The 16467-nt window shown below is 55.6% G+C and overlaps 3 protein-coding genes across 7 annotated transcripts in view; 1 reads left to right on the top strand and 2 right to left on the bottom strand.

Moving 5' to 3' along the window:
* Positions 1-913: 913 nt before the first annotated feature.
* CCDC116 (coiled-coil domain containing 116) lies at positions 914-6190 on the bottom strand. 5 transcript variants are annotated; one of them, XM_047698603.1, is made up of 5 exons: positions 5107-6190; positions 4272-4345; positions 3788-3950; positions 2770-3666; positions 914-1896 (listed from the first exon to the last, which is right to left on the bottom strand). In XM_047698603.1, exons 1-5 carry the CDS (start codon positions 5176-5178, stop codon positions 1090-1092), a joined length of 2013 nt encoding a protein of 670 aa, XP_047554559.1. In that variant the 5' UTR covers positions 5179-6190; the 3' UTR covers positions 914-1089. The 5 variants fall into 5 exon arrangements, with proteins under 5 accessions (XP_047554559.1, XP_047554555.1, XP_047554556.1 ...); XM_047698599.1 differs by having other exon boundaries at positions 3788-4345; positions 5107-5247; positions 5580-6190; XM_047698600.1 differs by having other exon boundaries at positions 3034-3666; positions 3788-4345.
* Positions 6191-8158: 1968 nt separating this feature from the next.
* Positions 8159-10019, top strand: YDJC (YdjC chitooligosaccharide deacetylase homolog). Its single transcript, XM_047698548.1, has 5 exons — positions 8159-8369; positions 8459-8618; positions 8820-8919; positions 9018-9195; positions 9352-10019. Exons 1-5 carry the CDS (start codon positions 8206-8208, stop codon positions 9725-9727), a joined length of 978 nt encoding a protein of 325 aa, XP_047554504.1. The 5' UTR covers positions 8159-8205; the 3' UTR covers positions 9728-10019.
* A 4503-nt stretch (positions 10020-14522) lies between these two features.
* UBE2L3 (ubiquitin conjugating enzyme E2 L3) overlaps positions 14523-16467 on the bottom strand; it is a 60289-nt gene continuing 58344 nt past the window's right edge. The window contains exon 4 of the mRNA XM_047697265.1: positions 14523-16011. Coding sequence (XP_047553221.1) covers positions 15857-16011 — 155 coding nt within the window. The 3' untranslated portion in view covers positions 14523-15856. The remainder of the gene's footprint in view (positions 16012-16467) is intronic.

Below are 16467 nucleotides of genomic sequence, written 5' to 3'. Positions count from 1 at the left end.
CTGCCCAGCTCTAGAGCAGCTCTGTGATTGCTTCATCTTCCCACATGGGCCACTGAGCACGTCCAGGCTGGGTTGAGCAGACTCAAGCTCTATACACCCAGGTGGGGTCCAGGGGGATGTGTGGGACCCCTACCGGTCTCCCTGCAATGGCCACCTACACAGCAAGGCAGAGTGGAGCATTGTCACCAGCTCTCTTGGCCACAAGGGCAACAGGGTGGTGGCAAGAGGTCAAGGGGCTCCCTGGGTGAAGATGCCTGGATTGGGGAACAAAAAGGCTGCCCTGGGAAGGCAGAGAGAAGGAGGGGGTTGAGCTGGTGGCACAGGACAGCCAGAGGCCCCAGGAGAAACCTTGGAGATGAGACCTGCCAATCACAGCACCAGCCTTGTCTGCAGACCCTTCCAGGGGAACTGTCTGGCCCAGCGCCTTTGCTGAAAGGGTGATCCCATGGCCAGCCTGGGGCAGCCAACACACAGCTTGCCAGACCAGCGTTCCCATGGGACCTAGCTTGGACCCTCCAGATTTGGGAGTTGGAGCTGAGTACAAATTAGAAAGACAGGGGGCCATCAGGAAAGGGCGGCTGCATGGTTCCGAAAGAGGAATGTCAGAGGGAGCAGGATGCTGCCCCGGCAGAGGAGGAACCTTCTGGAAGCAGGAACTGCGATGCCCAGGGGCTGTTAGGGAAAGGGACCACGAGTCCTAAAAGGCTGGAAGAGCCAGGAAGGTGCACACTGGAGTGGGAAAGAGCCCTGAGCAGGGCCTTGTGTTCAAGCAGAGCGTGTGTGGGTTGCGGGGGTGGTGAAGGTCAAGGCTCGGTAGCTGCCATGAATGCCTGGCCGAGGTGTCACCCCAGGGCAGGTGCTTAGGCCTGCGGATGAGGGGCTGCAGTCTCTGGTTGAGAAGACAGTGTTCCACCAAGACAAGCTTTATTTCTCCCATTGGCTCCCCTGACAGGCCAGCAGAGCTTCTCATGGGTGTCCGGCCCACCCTGACCTCTGCTCAGGATGGGGACCAGCTGGGGGTGAGGGGGGCAGCATTGGAGCAAGAGGAGGAATAGGGAATCAAGTGCTGGGTGCAGCTTACAGGAGGCCTCACGGAGGGTCACTGCGGCCCACGTTTGTGGAGTGGGTGACCCCCACCTCCACTTGAAGCCCCGGGTAGCTCTGGGATGTGTCATTGTCCCCTAAGAAGTCCTCGTCCTCGTCCTCACCCTCTTCCTCCTCCTCGCTCTGACTGTCCATGTCTAGGACTTCCTGATGCTTATTAGAGCCTGTGCTGGTGCCAGAGAACATGGAGGGCTTGGGCTCTTGCTGGCTTGCGGGCTCCTGGCCCCCGACTGGAGTGTCCTCCTGAGCTGGGAGCAGCTGAGAGCCTGGAAACTCAATGTTGAGGCTGGACTCCATGGCCTCCTCCTGATCCACTTGGGGGCCCGGCTCCAGCAGCGTGGAGGGCGACTCTGTGCTGCTGTGGGGTGGCCTGTGGTGGGGGGCCTTGTGGTGGGGGCCTTTGTGGTGGGGGGCTCTGCGGTGGGAGCTGCGCTGGGAGGAGGAATCATGCTGGGATGTGTGTCTGGACAGCTGCTGGGCCCACTCAGCCTGCTCCAGCCTCCGCTGGAGGCAGCTCCAGTCAATCTTGGGGGACAGGCAGATGTGGGAGCCCTTCACCTTCCTGAAGCCCAGGAAGAGGTCCATGAGCATCTCGGTGACCGGGAAGGAGATGAAGCCCAGCTTCTTGGAGAGGTTCTTCTCAAACTTGTACTTGTAGGTGAGCAGGGACACAACCTGGTCCACCAAATAGCTGACGAGCTCCTCGTACAAGGGGTTGGAGAGGTGGGACGTGCTGGAGTTGGAAGAGATGGAGGGCAGTGGCTTCTTCTTCTTGAACTTGTAAGTGGGGCTCTGTGCAACAGCCGGGGAGGGAAAAGGGAGATACGTCATGCCACTCCTGATGTCCTAGGATGCCCCTCACCCCCAGAGCATTCTCCACATCACCCACACGGATGCCACGCTTGTCACTGCCCTGGCACTATGGCTTTGTCACATCTGCCACGCTCTCTTGGTGACAGGTGAGTGCAGGCCCTGCGTGTCAGCCACACCCTTGCACTTACCACACTGGCCTCACACCAACCACACCAGCAAGGCCTGCGGCCAAGCTGGTGATGTCAGTCATGGTGTCAGCCCAGCTGGAGCCGGGATCACTGGTGCTCTTGTAGGTTCTCCCCCAGGCCAAGGTTCAGAGGAGGGAAGCCTGCCTGAGCCTTGATCAGTGAGATGAGGGTCAGGGGCTGTGTGGTGGGGGAATCTACAAGGGTGAAGCCACCTATGTCTTCTCCAGACCCTGCCTGAGCAACTCCCTCTCAGCAGATACACCGGAGAGTCCTGCTCTAGGGAGAGGAAGCAGAGGGAGCTGGACCTAAGATCCAGTGCCCCACTCTGGCTTAGACTGCTGTCCACAACAGACAGGACGCTGCCCACATAGAAGGGCTTCTGAGATTCACAGGCGAACATTACAAAACTACCCAGGATAAAAAATAGGTTTTATTCATCTTTGACCACAACTGGCAGGAGCAAGGCTGGGATTTCTGCTCCCCATCAGCTTGTCGCCTGCTCAGGTGGCTTCCACCACTCAGGGCAAGATACCTGGGACCATGGCTACTAAGGGTGATAACTAAAGGAGCCTTTCTCACGAGAACCTTTCCCTAAGCTCCCTAGCTCCACCCTTGAGGTCCTCTCTGGATACAGGGGAACAGGAGATGGGGAGAAGCTTCTTACTGAGGAGGCAAGTGGTGAGAACACAGGGAGGCGGTGGGAGAAGCCAGGGTAGGGGAAGATGAGAGGAGCTATGCCCCGAATAGTGGGCTGGGTCTGGCTGGAGGACCCTTCCACCACAATCCCAGAGACAGGCAGGGTGAGGTGCAGGCTCCGCCACGGATGGGCCTTTTGGCTGGAGCTCAGGGGCCCAGAAGAAGGGATGGGTGGTCTATGTTCTTCAGGGTTCTGGTCAGGAGACTCCTGTCTGGGGTGGGGTGAGGGAACCTTGGATTCTTCTGTGGGTTTCACCTCGATCCTGTATCTTGTGGCCACCTGGGCCCTAGACACAGGGGAACCACCTTCCTTGGGCTTGCCCTGTCCTCTGCCCTTGGTGCTCTTTCTTCCATCTGTCTTGGAGCTGGAGACTCTGGGAAGCACATCGTAGGGGTCCTCCCCGTCGGTGGGTGTGGCTGGCTTGGAGCCTGTGGCGGAGTCAGAATTGGGATCTATGGCGGGCTCCCATTCTGATGGGAAGAGAGGGCAGCCATTGTGGCGGCAGGCGCCACTGAGCTTGTCCACAGCCTGGCGGACCACGCGCTGCAGGGCAGGGAAGAGGTGGTGCTCAGCCAGAAAGTCCAGGGTCTGATGGGGCTCACGGAATGAACAGTAGCCGGGCAGGTCAAAGGACACTGGCTGGTTCAACAAGGACTTGATCTCCTTATCGAACTCTCGCTTGAGAAACGTCAGATCCCATTCTCCAGACCCGGGCTCTGATGTTTGGGGTGTGCCTATGTTTGAGTCCAGCAGGCCTGAGAACCATGACTGAGTTGGCTCCTGGGTCCACTGGCTGCTGGACTGGCTGGCCAGGGAGTTCCACAGCAGGGAGTCCCTCCGGAAGCAGGATGGACCCAGGCCTTTCTGCAGAGAGAGGAGGGACTTTCAGAGGCATCCAAGAGCTGCCAAGCCAGGCCTAACCCTGGCCCTGTGCTCTGGACCAGGGTCCATACCGCCCACCCTGGGCCACGGCGCTAGATCTCACCCCTCGGTTCTCCAGCTTCAAAAGCCGTTTGAGGTTCTTCTCCAGCAAAAGTCTGTCCCTCATGGGTGGCAGTGAGCCCATGCCACGGGCGCCCAGGTCACTGTCCCAGCTGTGGGAGCCCCGGCAGCCAGCTGTGAAGCAGCTATGGGAATCGGACATGGAGCTGGAGGAGGAGGGGTAGTTGTTGGGCTGTCCAGTGCAGAGGCTGGGCCGGGCCCGGTGCCGGTGCACGGTACTGAGGCTGGGCCGGGCACGCGCCCGCCGCCCACCCCTCGGCACCTCTATGGGATCCTGCACCTCCACCAGGGGCACCCCAGCCTCTGTCTTCATGGCAGTCATGCGCTCAGTTGCCTCTTCCACCACCGTCTGTAGGCTGTCTAGCACCTGACCCTCGACGAGGAAATCCAGGAAGGTACCAAAGGGCCGAGGGTCCCTTGGGTTTCGTCGGTGGCCACGGAGCCCTAAGCTGTCTGTGGGGGTGTACCTCGATGGTGGGTGTGGCGTGTGGCCCAACTTGGCGGCTTGCCCCATTCCCGGAAACAGTGGCTTCTTAGGCAGCTGCACCAGAGCAGACAGGCATGTCACATAGGGCAGGGATGTATCGCAGGGATAGGGGTCTCTACGGGTCCTCTTGGGGTACCAGGAGCTGAGTGGGAGGGGACAGTGGAAGGCAGGGTGTTTTGGAGTCAGGAAGTTTCTGGATTTGGACCCTGGCTCTGCCACTGCCAGCTCTGACACCATAGGCACCATGGCCCTTCTTGAGGTCCAATTTCCTCTTCCTCAAAGTAGGCATCAATTTCGGGTCACCTTGATGTTTCCCTAACACATACACTGCATAAATATACAAGATGTGGTCAGGGAGTCTGAAAGCCCACTTCCGCCCTCACACAGGGCAGGAATGGGCAATCACAAACCCCTTGGAGTCCTATGTGGGCTTCTCATCTGTACTTTGAGCAGACCAATCCTGTCTCCATTATATAGACCACCTGTAGTCCTGACCCCTTGGTTGCCTCCATTGCTGCTTCTGAAACTTTGAGCCTTGGGCCGTGCTAGACACCATGCTCCCACTGGGGTACCAGTCTACCAAGCTCCTCCAGAGCTGCTAGAGGTCAGAGGACACAGTGAATGAAGTTGTGGGTGACTAGGGCCCAGCAGGTCAGAGGAGTGGTCAAGGTGATAAGGATGTCACTAAGAGGCTGGGAGGTGAGGTCAATAGGCACTGAGGGGTGTGTGTGTATGTGCTGTGATCCGGGGTGCTGGAGCTGGAGGGGAACATTTGGGGGGATCTCAGGAGTCATGGCCCTGCCAGACACACTCACCCGGGCCACATAGGTGGTGTGGCCGGCCTCGTCGTCTGCCAAGTACCCGGAATGGTGGCGGCAGCTGGTCATGGTGAGGGCGTACGGGATGGCTATCCTCCTCTCTCTCTCTGGTTCCCCAGCGCAGCCACGGATTCCTCTCTGCGCTGGGCAGGAGATGGCGTGAGGGTCTCCCTAGGCCTCCATGAGTCCAACTCTCCCTTCGTCTGTCAGCCACTGCGTCAGCGGTCCCGGCGTCCGCGGATCCCTCGCTTCCCTCACCCCGCGTCCTTCCAAGCATGGGGCCCTTCCTCTGCTCAGCGTTCCCTGGGCATCTGCGCACCATCTGTGTCCAGAGTCGTCGGGGGTGGGGTCCTCAAAGACGTCCGCTTGCTGTCTCCGACCATCTCTGGGCCCAAGTGTGTCTGACCCTCCCTCCTCCTAGACCCAAAACTCCTTGGCATCTGCCCCTGGCCCAGAGCCAACCTGCTCACCAGAGTCCACGCCTCGCTCACGTCCAGTCAATGTAGAATGTAGTTTGCTCCCTCGCCAGGGCGGCGATACCGATACCGAGCTCTGGAGTCGCCCCCAACCTGCCCGTCTTGCTTATTTACATGCTACGTCCTGATTGGCTCGCAGTGCCTCCTAGCTCCCCGGCACAATGGTTGGGGGCGGGAACCAGGCTGGTCCCTTCCCTGCTTCTGTCTTTGCTCCGCCCACATTCGCTTTAGGAGCGGGGTGGAGGGGAAGAAGGGTGGAGTCAGTGGGTGCCTTTAACTGCTCACCCAAACCAGGAGGAATCCCAAGACTGGGCTCGGATCTGCGCTCTGCACCCGAAGGGATCCCTAAAGGATCAAAGCCACGGCCGCCTCTGGTGACACAAGCACTTTCCTCGACTCCACTCTGGTCGCTGCGTTGTCCTGTGCCTCCTGCTCTCTGACTGCTCCTTCTAGGGTTCTCCCCTTCCCAGTGTGGACGACCACAGCTGGGGGGTGGGTGTGGGTGGGGGTGGGGGTCTTTAGCCCTCCCACTGCGCGGTGTCCTTGAGCGCAGTATTGAGTCCCAGTTGTAAGACACAGACCTAGCTTCAATTCCTAGCTCTGCTGTTTCCTGACAGTGTGACTCAACCTCTCTGATCATCTGCTCTGTCTGTAAATAGTTGAGCATCCTTCCATATGGGAGTATGGAGATTAAATAAAATCTGCGTACAACACATCCCGCATGCCAGTAAGAGCCCTGGGTATCTTTCTTTCTTTTCCCTCCTTCCCCCCTCTGCCCAGTAAACTCCTAAAGTCCTTTCCAGGTGTCACTCCTCTGATAAGCCTTCTCAGAAGGCCTGCCACCCTAAACAGAATTACCAAAAACCCTATTCCAGACTCTGCCTCTTGTATTGCTACTTGTCAACCAGATGGTGCTCCTTGGCAGTAGGAACTGAGGCACTCGCCCCAGTCTCTCATATGTCTAATACCAGTAGGTACTGAATAAATGTCAATTTTCTCTTTCCAATCTGTTTGCCATTGGGGCCTCTGGCTTTCCAGGATCAGCTTCTCAGGGAGAAAAATAGTTGAAGTCCAACAATTCAATAATTACAACTGAATGCAACAATCCTTACACCAAGAGTTTGATGAAGAGCACTGTGAGGCCTCTGATCTTTACAACATCCCAGGAGGAGAATATGGTTTGTTATGTCCACGCTCAACTCTGCCCTGTCTGCCCCTGACTCAGGGGAGAGCTAGGGACTAGACAACCAGAGTAGGTCCAGAGCTTTGGAGGGAAGTCCCAGCTCCACTACTCCTGGCAGGCTCACTTTGGGCAAGACACTTCTCCCTTCTGAGCATCAGTTTCCTCATCTGTAAAACAGGAATGATTTTACCAACCTCTTGGGCTGGACACAAATTCCGCCCTTTGCATTGGGAACACCAGAGCAGCCACATCACAATAAAAACGCTCTGTCAACCATGGTGACTATTTGTATAGTCATCAGTAAGGAAAGTTTTTCTGGACTCCAGAAGGGGGAAAAAATGAAATTATGAATGTAAAAGTTGTAGCCTGGAACAGAGCTCAAGTTGTGGAATCAGGGACTAACGCGTCCTCAAACGAAGACATTGGTATACATGTTTTCTTACTTTTATTTTAAGAAAAAGAAAGAATGAACGAAAGAAAAAAAGCCTCTTCCTAGAAAAAAAATCACCAAATAGGCAATTAGAAAAAGTTCATAGTCACTATCAAAAAATGAAAAGTTAGGGGCGCCTGGGTGGCTCAGTGGGTTAAGCCGCTGCCTTCGGCTCAGGTCATGAGATCTCAGAGTCCTAGGATCGAGCCCCGCATCGGGCTCTCTGCTCAGCGGGGAGCCTGCTTCCTCCTCTCTCTCTGCCTGCCTCTCTGCCTGCTTGTGATCTCTCTCTGTCAAATAAATAAATAAAATCTTAAAAAAAATGAAAAGTTACAAGAATGAGATAACATTGATGTGATCATTATCGTCTCAAAACAACTCAAAAACTTTGAGGTGAGGGAGAAAATGAAACGGGCTTGTTTGTTTAGAAAAATACTGGAAGGGCACTATCCAGAAAGTTAGCAGTGGTGAACCTGGGGAAAGGTTAAGAGATAGTTTTTTTCTAATAGGTTTTTTCCCCTTTATTTTTCATATTTCTTTTAAAGATTTTTTTTTTTTTTTTTTTTTTTTTTTTTTAATTTGGGAGAGCACAAGCCGGGAGGAAGGGCATAGGGAGAGGGAAAAGCCGACTCCAGGGTGAGCAAGGAGCCCCACTAGGGGCTTGATCCTAAGGCCCTGAGACTATGACCTGAGTCGAAGGCAGACTCTTAACCGACAGACTCTTAACCTCGGCGCCCCTGTATTTTTCATACTAGATAACATTTTTGCACTTACTGAGAGTTCTTCGTTACAATAAATGCAGCAAACAAAATGGTTTGGTTAGGGTCAACTCACTGTGAGGTGGGAGGGGATTGCTGCAGTTCCACATTGGGACCGGTAGGTGGCGAGAACAAAGACGAAGGGCAGCCGCGCCTGGACGTGCGCGTCGGGGCGGAGCCTCGGACAGCGTTTAGGGGCGGGGCCTGCATCCAGTCCTCTAGAGTCCTGAACAGTCCGCGGAAGTACCAATGGCCGGACCGCGCGTGCGGCTGATAGTCACCGCAGATGACTTTGGTTACTGCCCGCGGCGCGATGAGGGCATCGTAGAGGCCTTTCTGGCAGGGGCTGTGACCAGCGTGTCCCTGCTGGTCAACGGGGCAGCCGCAGAGAGCGCGGCGGAGCTAGCTGGCAGGTGAGTGGCGGCACCGTACAGGGTCTGGGCGGGCTTGGGAAGCCGCCTCTCCGCGGCCGCCAGTGCTCCCGCTCACTCTCCGCCTGCAGGCATCAAATCCCCACGGGCCTCCACGCAAACCTGTCCGAGGGCCGCCCCGTGGGCCCGGCCCGCCACGGCGCCTCGTCGCTGCTCAGCCCCGAAGGCTTCTTCCTCGGCAAGATGGGATTTCGCGAGGCGGTGGCGGCCGGAGACATAGCCTTGCCCCAGGTGCGGAGATGCGGCTGCAGGAAGAGGCTCGCGTTGACCCCCAGGGCTCGTCCGGAGGGTACCGTGAAGCCATTAGGGGCAGGGGCGCGCGATGGATGCTTTCCTGGTTCATACTGGACCAGGCACGCAAAGGCACCTGGAGGGAGGCCTTCTAGGTAGCTGCTCCCCGACATTCAAGGTGCCTTGTCGTTCTCTCTCCAGGTGCGGGAAGAGCTGGAGGCCCAGCTGATACGCTTCCGGGAATTACTGGGCGGGGAACCCACTCACGTGGACGGGCACCAGCACGTGCACGTGCTCCCAGGTTGGGGTGGGGGGCGTTGCTCCCCGGTGTGGGGCTGGGGGTAAGAGGTGGTTCCAGGTAGTAGGACCGGCTGCTTTCTGACTCCTCCCCGTCCGCAGGCGTGTGCCAGGTGTTCGCAGAGACGCTGCAGGCCAACGGGGTGCGCTTCACACGGTTGCCGGTGGAGCGCGGAGTGGGCGGCTGCGCGTGGCTCGAGGCCCCCGCACATGCCTTTGCTTGTGCGGTGGAGCGCGATGCCCGGGCCGCCGTGGGCCCCTTCTCTCGCTACGGCCTACGGTGAGGCCCTCCGCCCCTATCCCGCCCTATCCCAGTGCGTCCGGCCGACCTTTCACCTGACAGCTATGGCGTTCCTCCGGCGATCCTTGTCGTGGCCCCCACCCCTGCCCATGGCAGCTCTGCTGGTCCTTGCCGCTGATGCCCCTACATCCACAGGTGGACGGATGCCTTCGTGGGCCTGAGCACCTGCGGTCGGCACATGTCTGCTCACCGCGTATCAGGAGCACTAGCGCGGGCCCTGGAAGGCATACCCACGGGCCACGCCCTAACAGCTGAGCTGATGGCACACCCCGGCTACCCTAGTGTGCCCCCGGCTGGGGGCTGCGGTGAGGGCCCGGATGCCTTTTCCTGCTCTTGGGAGCGGCTGCATGAACTGCGTGTCCTCACCGCGCCCACGCTTCGGGCCCGACTTGCACAGGACGGAGTGCAGCTCTGCACACTCCATGACCTAGACTCCAAGAGGCCTGGGGAAGGGGTCCTTGGAGAAGCCACTCTGGAAACATTCCTGGAGCCCTCCCTACCATGCCCCTGACAGCCAGCCAAGCACAAATGTCCTTTAGTGCATGGAAAGGGGGCCAGTGTCAAGCCCTGGGACAGGCTGAAACCAGGCTGAGAGCGGGGGTCCAGTAACATACTTCCCTGGGCAGGTCCCTGTCACCTCTGTGTCCAGGTCCTCATGGCTCAGAATGGTGGCCAGAGTTTTGGCAACCCATCTTGGCTGCCAGCAGATAGGCCCTATGACATCTGAGCCTGGGGCCTGCCAAAGCATCCTCCTTGTTCAGATATAGTAGAGAGAGATCACTGTATTAATAAAATATATGTCTTGTAAACTTGGGTGTTTTTAATTTAAATTTTTAAAATTTTTAATAAGATTTTATTTGTTTGAGAGAGAGAAAGAAAGGATGAGCATGGGGTGGGGAGGAGCAGAGGGAGAGAAGTGGACTCTCCACTAAGCAAGGAGCCCGATGTGGGGCTTGATCCCAGGACCTGGAGATCATGACCTGAACCAAAGGCAGTCATTCAACCAACTGAGCCATCCAGGGACCCCAAATCTGGGTGGTTTCTTAAACTGTGCCGTGTGAACTGTGGAAACGTTCACAGACACATGACAGGGCAAAAGCAACTCCTTCGGGGCACAAACCCGGTCATTATAACAGAATAGAAAACACAGAACATACTTCAAGTTCTAGTTTTGTTCATGCTTAAGTTTATTATTTTGGGGGGAGGGAGGTTGGGAGAACAATGTCTCACCAGGCTACTTTTTAGAAGGTAATATTATCATCTCAAATTTTATTTAAAAAGTCACCTGTTTTGTTGTTTTGCGGGGCTTGAACTCACGACCCTGAGATCAAGACCTCAGCTGAGATCAAGAGTCAGAAGCTTAACCCAGGCACCCCAAAAGTCATGTGTTCTAAGCAGACATCCCTTTGCCATCCTAGGGGCAGATCTAAGGAAGTCCTGTAAGCCTATTCAAATTTTTCCAGGAGGAACAGTCTTCTGCAGAAATGGGATCCAGGAATCATCACCAGACCTGGTGATGTGTGTTTGCCCTGTCACTGTGGCTCGTGTGTCTTGGATCAAGGAGATGCAGGGAGCAGATGGGGAAGGTGGCAGGGAGTTCTTGGGAGCACAGAGCCCTGCCCCGCTCTGGCGTGTGGAAAGGCAGATTGAACAATGATCCAGTATCTCCATCTTAACAGACAGAAAAGTAGAAATGGCAGAGCAGGGCTTTGAAGCTACCTGTTCGTTTATTCACCATGCACCGTGTCAGGCAAGGGGTCAGGCGCCCAGAGAGCTCTCTCAGCCTAGGCAGCTCCGAGGGATGTATAGCTTTCTGAAGGGGCTAAGGGTGGGATCTTGCTGCTCTTTCCTGCTGCCCCCATCCTACACCTCCACCCCCTTTACTGTGACTTTGGCCCACTCTTTTGTGGCTCCATCTTTCACACTACCTTTCCCTTGACCATGGTTCTTTCAGCATCAGGCTCTTTCCTCCTACCTTTCCTCCATGGCTGTAAACTGGAATCACTTAGTTCCTCCTAGTGCCGTGCCCTCACCTCCTTGCCTCAGCCCAGTGGGGTCTGGCCACACTCCTGCAGGCTGCTGGCTGGAGCGGGTAGAGGAGTGGTGGGAAGGCAGCCTGTTGGCACAGAGGCACTTCCTTTGGGGAGAAGGGGGGGTTCTGCTATTTTGAGAGGAGGCAGCTGATTGTGTGGCTCCGAGGCTCAGGAGAGAGGTGTGGGGAGACAGGAGAGAACTGGGGTCTGCACAGAAGCAAGATGAAGCTGTGGAGTGGGCTCCTATTGCTCATACAGGGAAAGGAGTGAGCAGAGCTGAGGGCCCAGATCAGCCCTGGGGACCATGACAGTGGAGAGAAGAGAGGGGCCATGGTCATGGCTAGACTGGTAGAATCATCTGGAGACCAAGGTCTGCCTCACAAGGGGAGGGAAAGTGGTAAGGCAGAAGGCTGCAGGTAGCACAGGGCCCACTGGTCACTAGCACTGCACTGGGGACACAGGGGTAGTCCTATGTCAAACCTGCTGTGCACTGGATGGCTTAGAGCTACTGCTCTCCACCCATTCATCAGTCATGGACGGAAGGTCTACTCTGGGCCAGGCGGGGGCTGGGTGCCGGGACAGCCCAGCCTGCCAGGAGCTCAGTCTGGGACAAACACGGGGATAGCTGGTATGATCTGGACTGCAGTGGGATGGGGAAGGGGAAGGAACACAAAGAGTGTGGGGCAAAAGGGGATTCCTAACCAAGCCAGGCCTGCTGGGAGAACACTCTCTGGAAGAAGTGACTTCTCTAGGCCTTGATTGTGGCCTCCACCCACTGTTGGGCAGTCCTTTCTGCTCTGATCCTCTGACAGGCAATGTCTTGCAGGAGGGCTCCTAGGGGCAGGAGGTGCCCCTAGGAGCCCTCCTGCAAGAACATGTTCCAATCACCCAGGAAATAGCTATTTAGCAAGTGCCACCTGAGCCAGGCCACCTTCAGCTCTGCTCCTTCTCCGGCTGGTGCCAGCATCCTGTGCTGCATGAGGGACACAGGGAGAGGAGGGAGAGCCAGTGCAGGGAGGGCAGGAAGAGCCAAGACCCAGCTCTGGCTTTGCCTCAGATGGAGTCGGGTGACTGCCCTGGCAGGGTGGGACACGGAGGTGCTGGCCTACTGAAGAAGTAGAGTGGGGCCGCCAGGCCGCCAGCGCATGGACTGCACAATGAAGAAGTCCAGGGCCCTTGCCAGAGGAAACCTCAGGGAGCCAGGGGCTGACAGGAGCCAGGCTGCAGTGCGCACAGGAATGATGAAGGAGATACGCATTTTGAGCTGACCAATTAATACAAGAGTGAGAAAGGTGAGAAAGTGGTGGCTCCAGAGTTCAGAAAGTTGAGAAAAGGTCCTGTAGGGCTCTGGATTTGGGAAGGGTTGGGCACCAAGGAACCTGAGTGGTGGAATTAACAGGCTCCGAAACCAGACTGTAAAAACCCAGGCCTGGTTTCCTTGGCTGTCATTGAACTGCAGTCTCTTCCTCTGTAAAAATAGGGACCGTGTCTGTCGGGTTGCCTTGAGAGTCACAGAGGATGAAGTGCTAGGAGACAGCAGAGTACCCTGCTGATGACCAAGGGAAAGGACCGACCGGCTCCTTGCTTCCTGGTAAAATGATTTCCCAGGAGGGCTCCTTCTGGACACCTGCAGACCTATCTGACAGGGCAGATCTGGTCTCCGCTGGTGTCAAATTCCAGACAAGGAAATAAAAAAATCAGCGTCATGCCTGGTGCTGGGTCAGTACAACAGGAGGTCCCTGGGGCTCCAGGCAGGTTCAAGGAAATAGCCTAGCCCCACCCTCGGGGACACCCTCCTTAGTTCTGGGACACGAACATGACAACCACCCTCAGGGCCTCAGTCTGCTCCTCTGCTCTATGTGGAGAATATCACTCTCTGGGGACTGACAAGTAGACTGAAATGAGGCCCATACACAGAGGCCACTGTCCCCTCCCTGACACCCAAGGTGCCCTTGGCAGGCCCTGATGGTCTGGATCTCCAGTCTTTTCTGCTTCCCTCGCAGGAAGGCCACACACCTCTGTGTGCCTCTTGGAAAAGCTGAGCATGGGGAGAGGAGCAGGCAGAAGAGCGAGCCTGGGCCCTGGCCACCCCTCTCCCTTCTATAAGAACATAGGCCCCTGGCTCTGCCCACTCCCAGTCCGGAAGAAACCCACAAGACCAAACCAGTGTCGGAGAGCATTTTTATTAAGGGCAGCAAAAGGGGATCGCAGCATCTTAGAAAGCCTATTCTCCACCATGGGTATGGTGGGGAGGGGCAAGGCAGAGGGGGCGGACCCAGCACACTCTGAGGAACCTGACGGGTGTGAATTCCTGAGTGGGCTCAGGTCAGCAGTGGCTGCTCGACAGCTCTCCCCTTCTCCAGAGGGCCCAGCTGTTTGGGTGAGGAGCAGCCAGGACTGCTGGCCAGCATGTTTCAAAGCCTGTCCTGGGGACTGCCCAGGCTGAAGGGGACAAACCGCCTAGGTCTGAGGGAGGAACCACCTACTGCCTCGCTCTCCCAGGGCCAGGCCTCTGATGGGGCAAACCATGGGCTGCCATGCCAGGGCTGAGAGTCCACAAGTGGCTGCCGGCTTAGACAAAGGTATCCTCCCACGATGAGCAGAGAAGTGAGAAGGGGACAGGCGGGCAGAGCTACGCTGGTAGAGAGAGATGAAGCAATGGGACAGTTCCCAAGAATGGCAATATTTCTGGATTCAGAGAAGCAATGAAAACAAATGGTAGCTTATTTGTATAGCTTCTGACAGAATTTGGCATTTTATTACAAACCTGTGTGTGAATGAAATTAAAGTCCATCATCACCTCTCTACTAATGAAGAGACAGATGTGGAAACACTGGCCTGGCACTCTTGCGTTCCTGGGCACAGAGAAGTCTCCAGAACCTGCCCCTGGCGTACCTAGGACTAAAGAAGCGGAGTTCACTGACATACTGCAGGGGCCACGCACCTGGACAACTAAACAACATTCTGCTGCCTAACCTACCCATCACACCCACCTCTGCGCAGGTGAAACCGTCTTACAGGTCTGTAAGCCCCGGAAAGATCCCACATTAGAGAGCTAAAAACAGAAAGCAGTTTCTTTACGTCATCTTGTCCACAGGATCTAGTTCCCCCTTAGAACCAGAAGGGCAGCCGCCAGTGGCAGGAGGAGGAGTTGGTGACATACGGCGTTTGTACCATCGGCTTCCTCCGGGTGTCAGTGACACGCATTCTCGATTTCAGGGGCAGTCCCACTTGCTTTGAAAAGACAGTAACATTCAAATCCTTACAAGTTCATCTGATGATAAATTCTAAGGTCAATTTTTATTTCTACAAAAAAAGGCAGTCAAAACAATATAAAACACATGAAAGGATATTACTGAGTGAGCTTCAAGTGGAGCTTGACTCTGCAAAGGCTGTGAGTCCAGAGGGAGAGGGAAGGCCATCTTGTTCCTGGGCTGGCCGGCTGCTCCGAAGGGGCCAGCAGGGCGCCGGCAACCCCAGCCTGCTGCTGGCTAGAGCCGAGTCCCGCCAATTCCAAACCCCGCAAAGGGTCAAACTGTGCCGAGGGAGGGTCGCATTGGGGCTGCGCTGCGCTGAGGAGCTGGGAGCGCGAGCTCCGTGGCACATTCATATGGAGCTCGGAGACAGGTGAGCGTGAAATTTCACGTGGACATTCTGGCTTCAGCGTTGTCGGCAATGACCAGCACGTCTTCTGCAGTGGCTGCAGGGAGGAGCGTCAACATTTGGCCTCGAAAGCCTCTCTGGCGAGGAATTCCTCACGCAAGTGCACAGCATCCTCCGGTCGGCGGGCCCTTCCCTGGCGTGGCCACAGACCTGGGTTTCCCCAAGCAGGCCAGGCCAGGCTGAGGTTCAATCACGCATACAGACATTAGGGTTTGCCCATTTAATCAATGTTACTGTGGTAACAGTGGCCAGATTTTTACATAAGAACTGGGCCTCCCTTTTCATGGCTGGTTTTTTTGTTTTGTTTTGTTTGTTGGGTTTTTTTGGTGGTGAGGGGGAGGTGGTGGGGTGGTGAGTGGTGGTTTGCTTGTTTTTAAATTTTTTTAAAAGGATGTTTAAATTGGAGCCAGGAGAATTTGAACCAACTCCCACACAGGGCAGTGCAACATGGGAGGAGAGAAGCCACCAGAACAGCCAGGAGCTGTCTCTTCCCCTTTGCAGAGGAGATAGCCCTGGGTCTGGGGGAAGTGAATGGGTGAAAAATAAACCAAATGGAAGAAAGTGGGAGCTGCAGGGGCAGGGGAAGAAAGGGAACTGGAACCTTTTTTTTTTTTTCTTTTTTCTTAACCTTAAGGGCTAAATGTAAATTGAAGGTTCTGGATCAATTTGGACAAGAAAAGAAACACCATTCTTTTAAAGTAGATTGAAGCAGTGATTTTTAAAACAAAGAAAGCAGAACTAGAACATCTTAAATTTTTAATCCTTTCTTTACAGGTTACCTAGACCACTTTTGATTAAGAAAACTGTAGAAAGTTAGTAACTGCCACAAGCAAACGCCAGGCGGCGGCACGTGTCAATTTTCCACAGAGTCCTGCTTTGCGGGGTGTCTGAATGCGCTGTTCAGGGTCTCCGCTCACACTCGCTGGAATCGGTCGCGGCAGAGTTTAGTCCACAGGTCGCTTCTCCCCGTATTTCTTTGTAAACTCTTCAGCGTTCTTACAGAATTTTTTACGGTCCTTAGAGTATTCTTCAGCTAGGTCAGCCCGAAGTGGGTGCTCGGGCTGGGGGTCGTTCACCAGTGCTATGAGGGACTGGATTACTGCCAAGAAAAGGACCAGGCACCGCTGGTTAGAACAGTCTCAGAAAGGGCAACTTTTGACTGCAACACTGATTTACATCAATGTGCTTTTAAGATAAAGTGGCCTCCCATTTATCCAAAATTCTAACCACCAGGGCGCAACCCATCTTTCCTCTGTAGCTGGGAGAAAGTGCTGGACCACAAACTGCTACCATGACAGTGGGTAACTGTTCAGAATGAACCTCCGCCTCCTCCAGGAACCTTCCTGAACTGACATCTCAGGGCCCCCCAGTCACTCTCACTCCCCCTTCTCCCGAACTCTGGAGCTCTTGGGCCTAGCACAAACACCCCCTCACATACATATACACACCTGCACACACAGGTGGAGCTTCTCTAGGGTAGGGACTGGGTGACATGTCCCACCGCTACGAGCGGTTCAGGGGAGCTTGGTGTCTGCATGGTGTAAATGCACAGTGA

This window comes from Lutra lutra, chromosome 12 (genome assembly GCF_902655055.1).
Source record: "Lutra lutra chromosome 12, mLutLut1.2, whole genome shotgun sequence".
In the NCBI taxonomy this organism is placed as follows: domain Eukaryota; kingdom Metazoa; phylum Chordata; class Mammalia; order Carnivora; family Mustelidae; genus Lutra; species Lutra lutra.
Note: the sequence above shows the minus strand (reverse complement) of the source record. Positions and strands in the feature narration are given on the sequence as shown.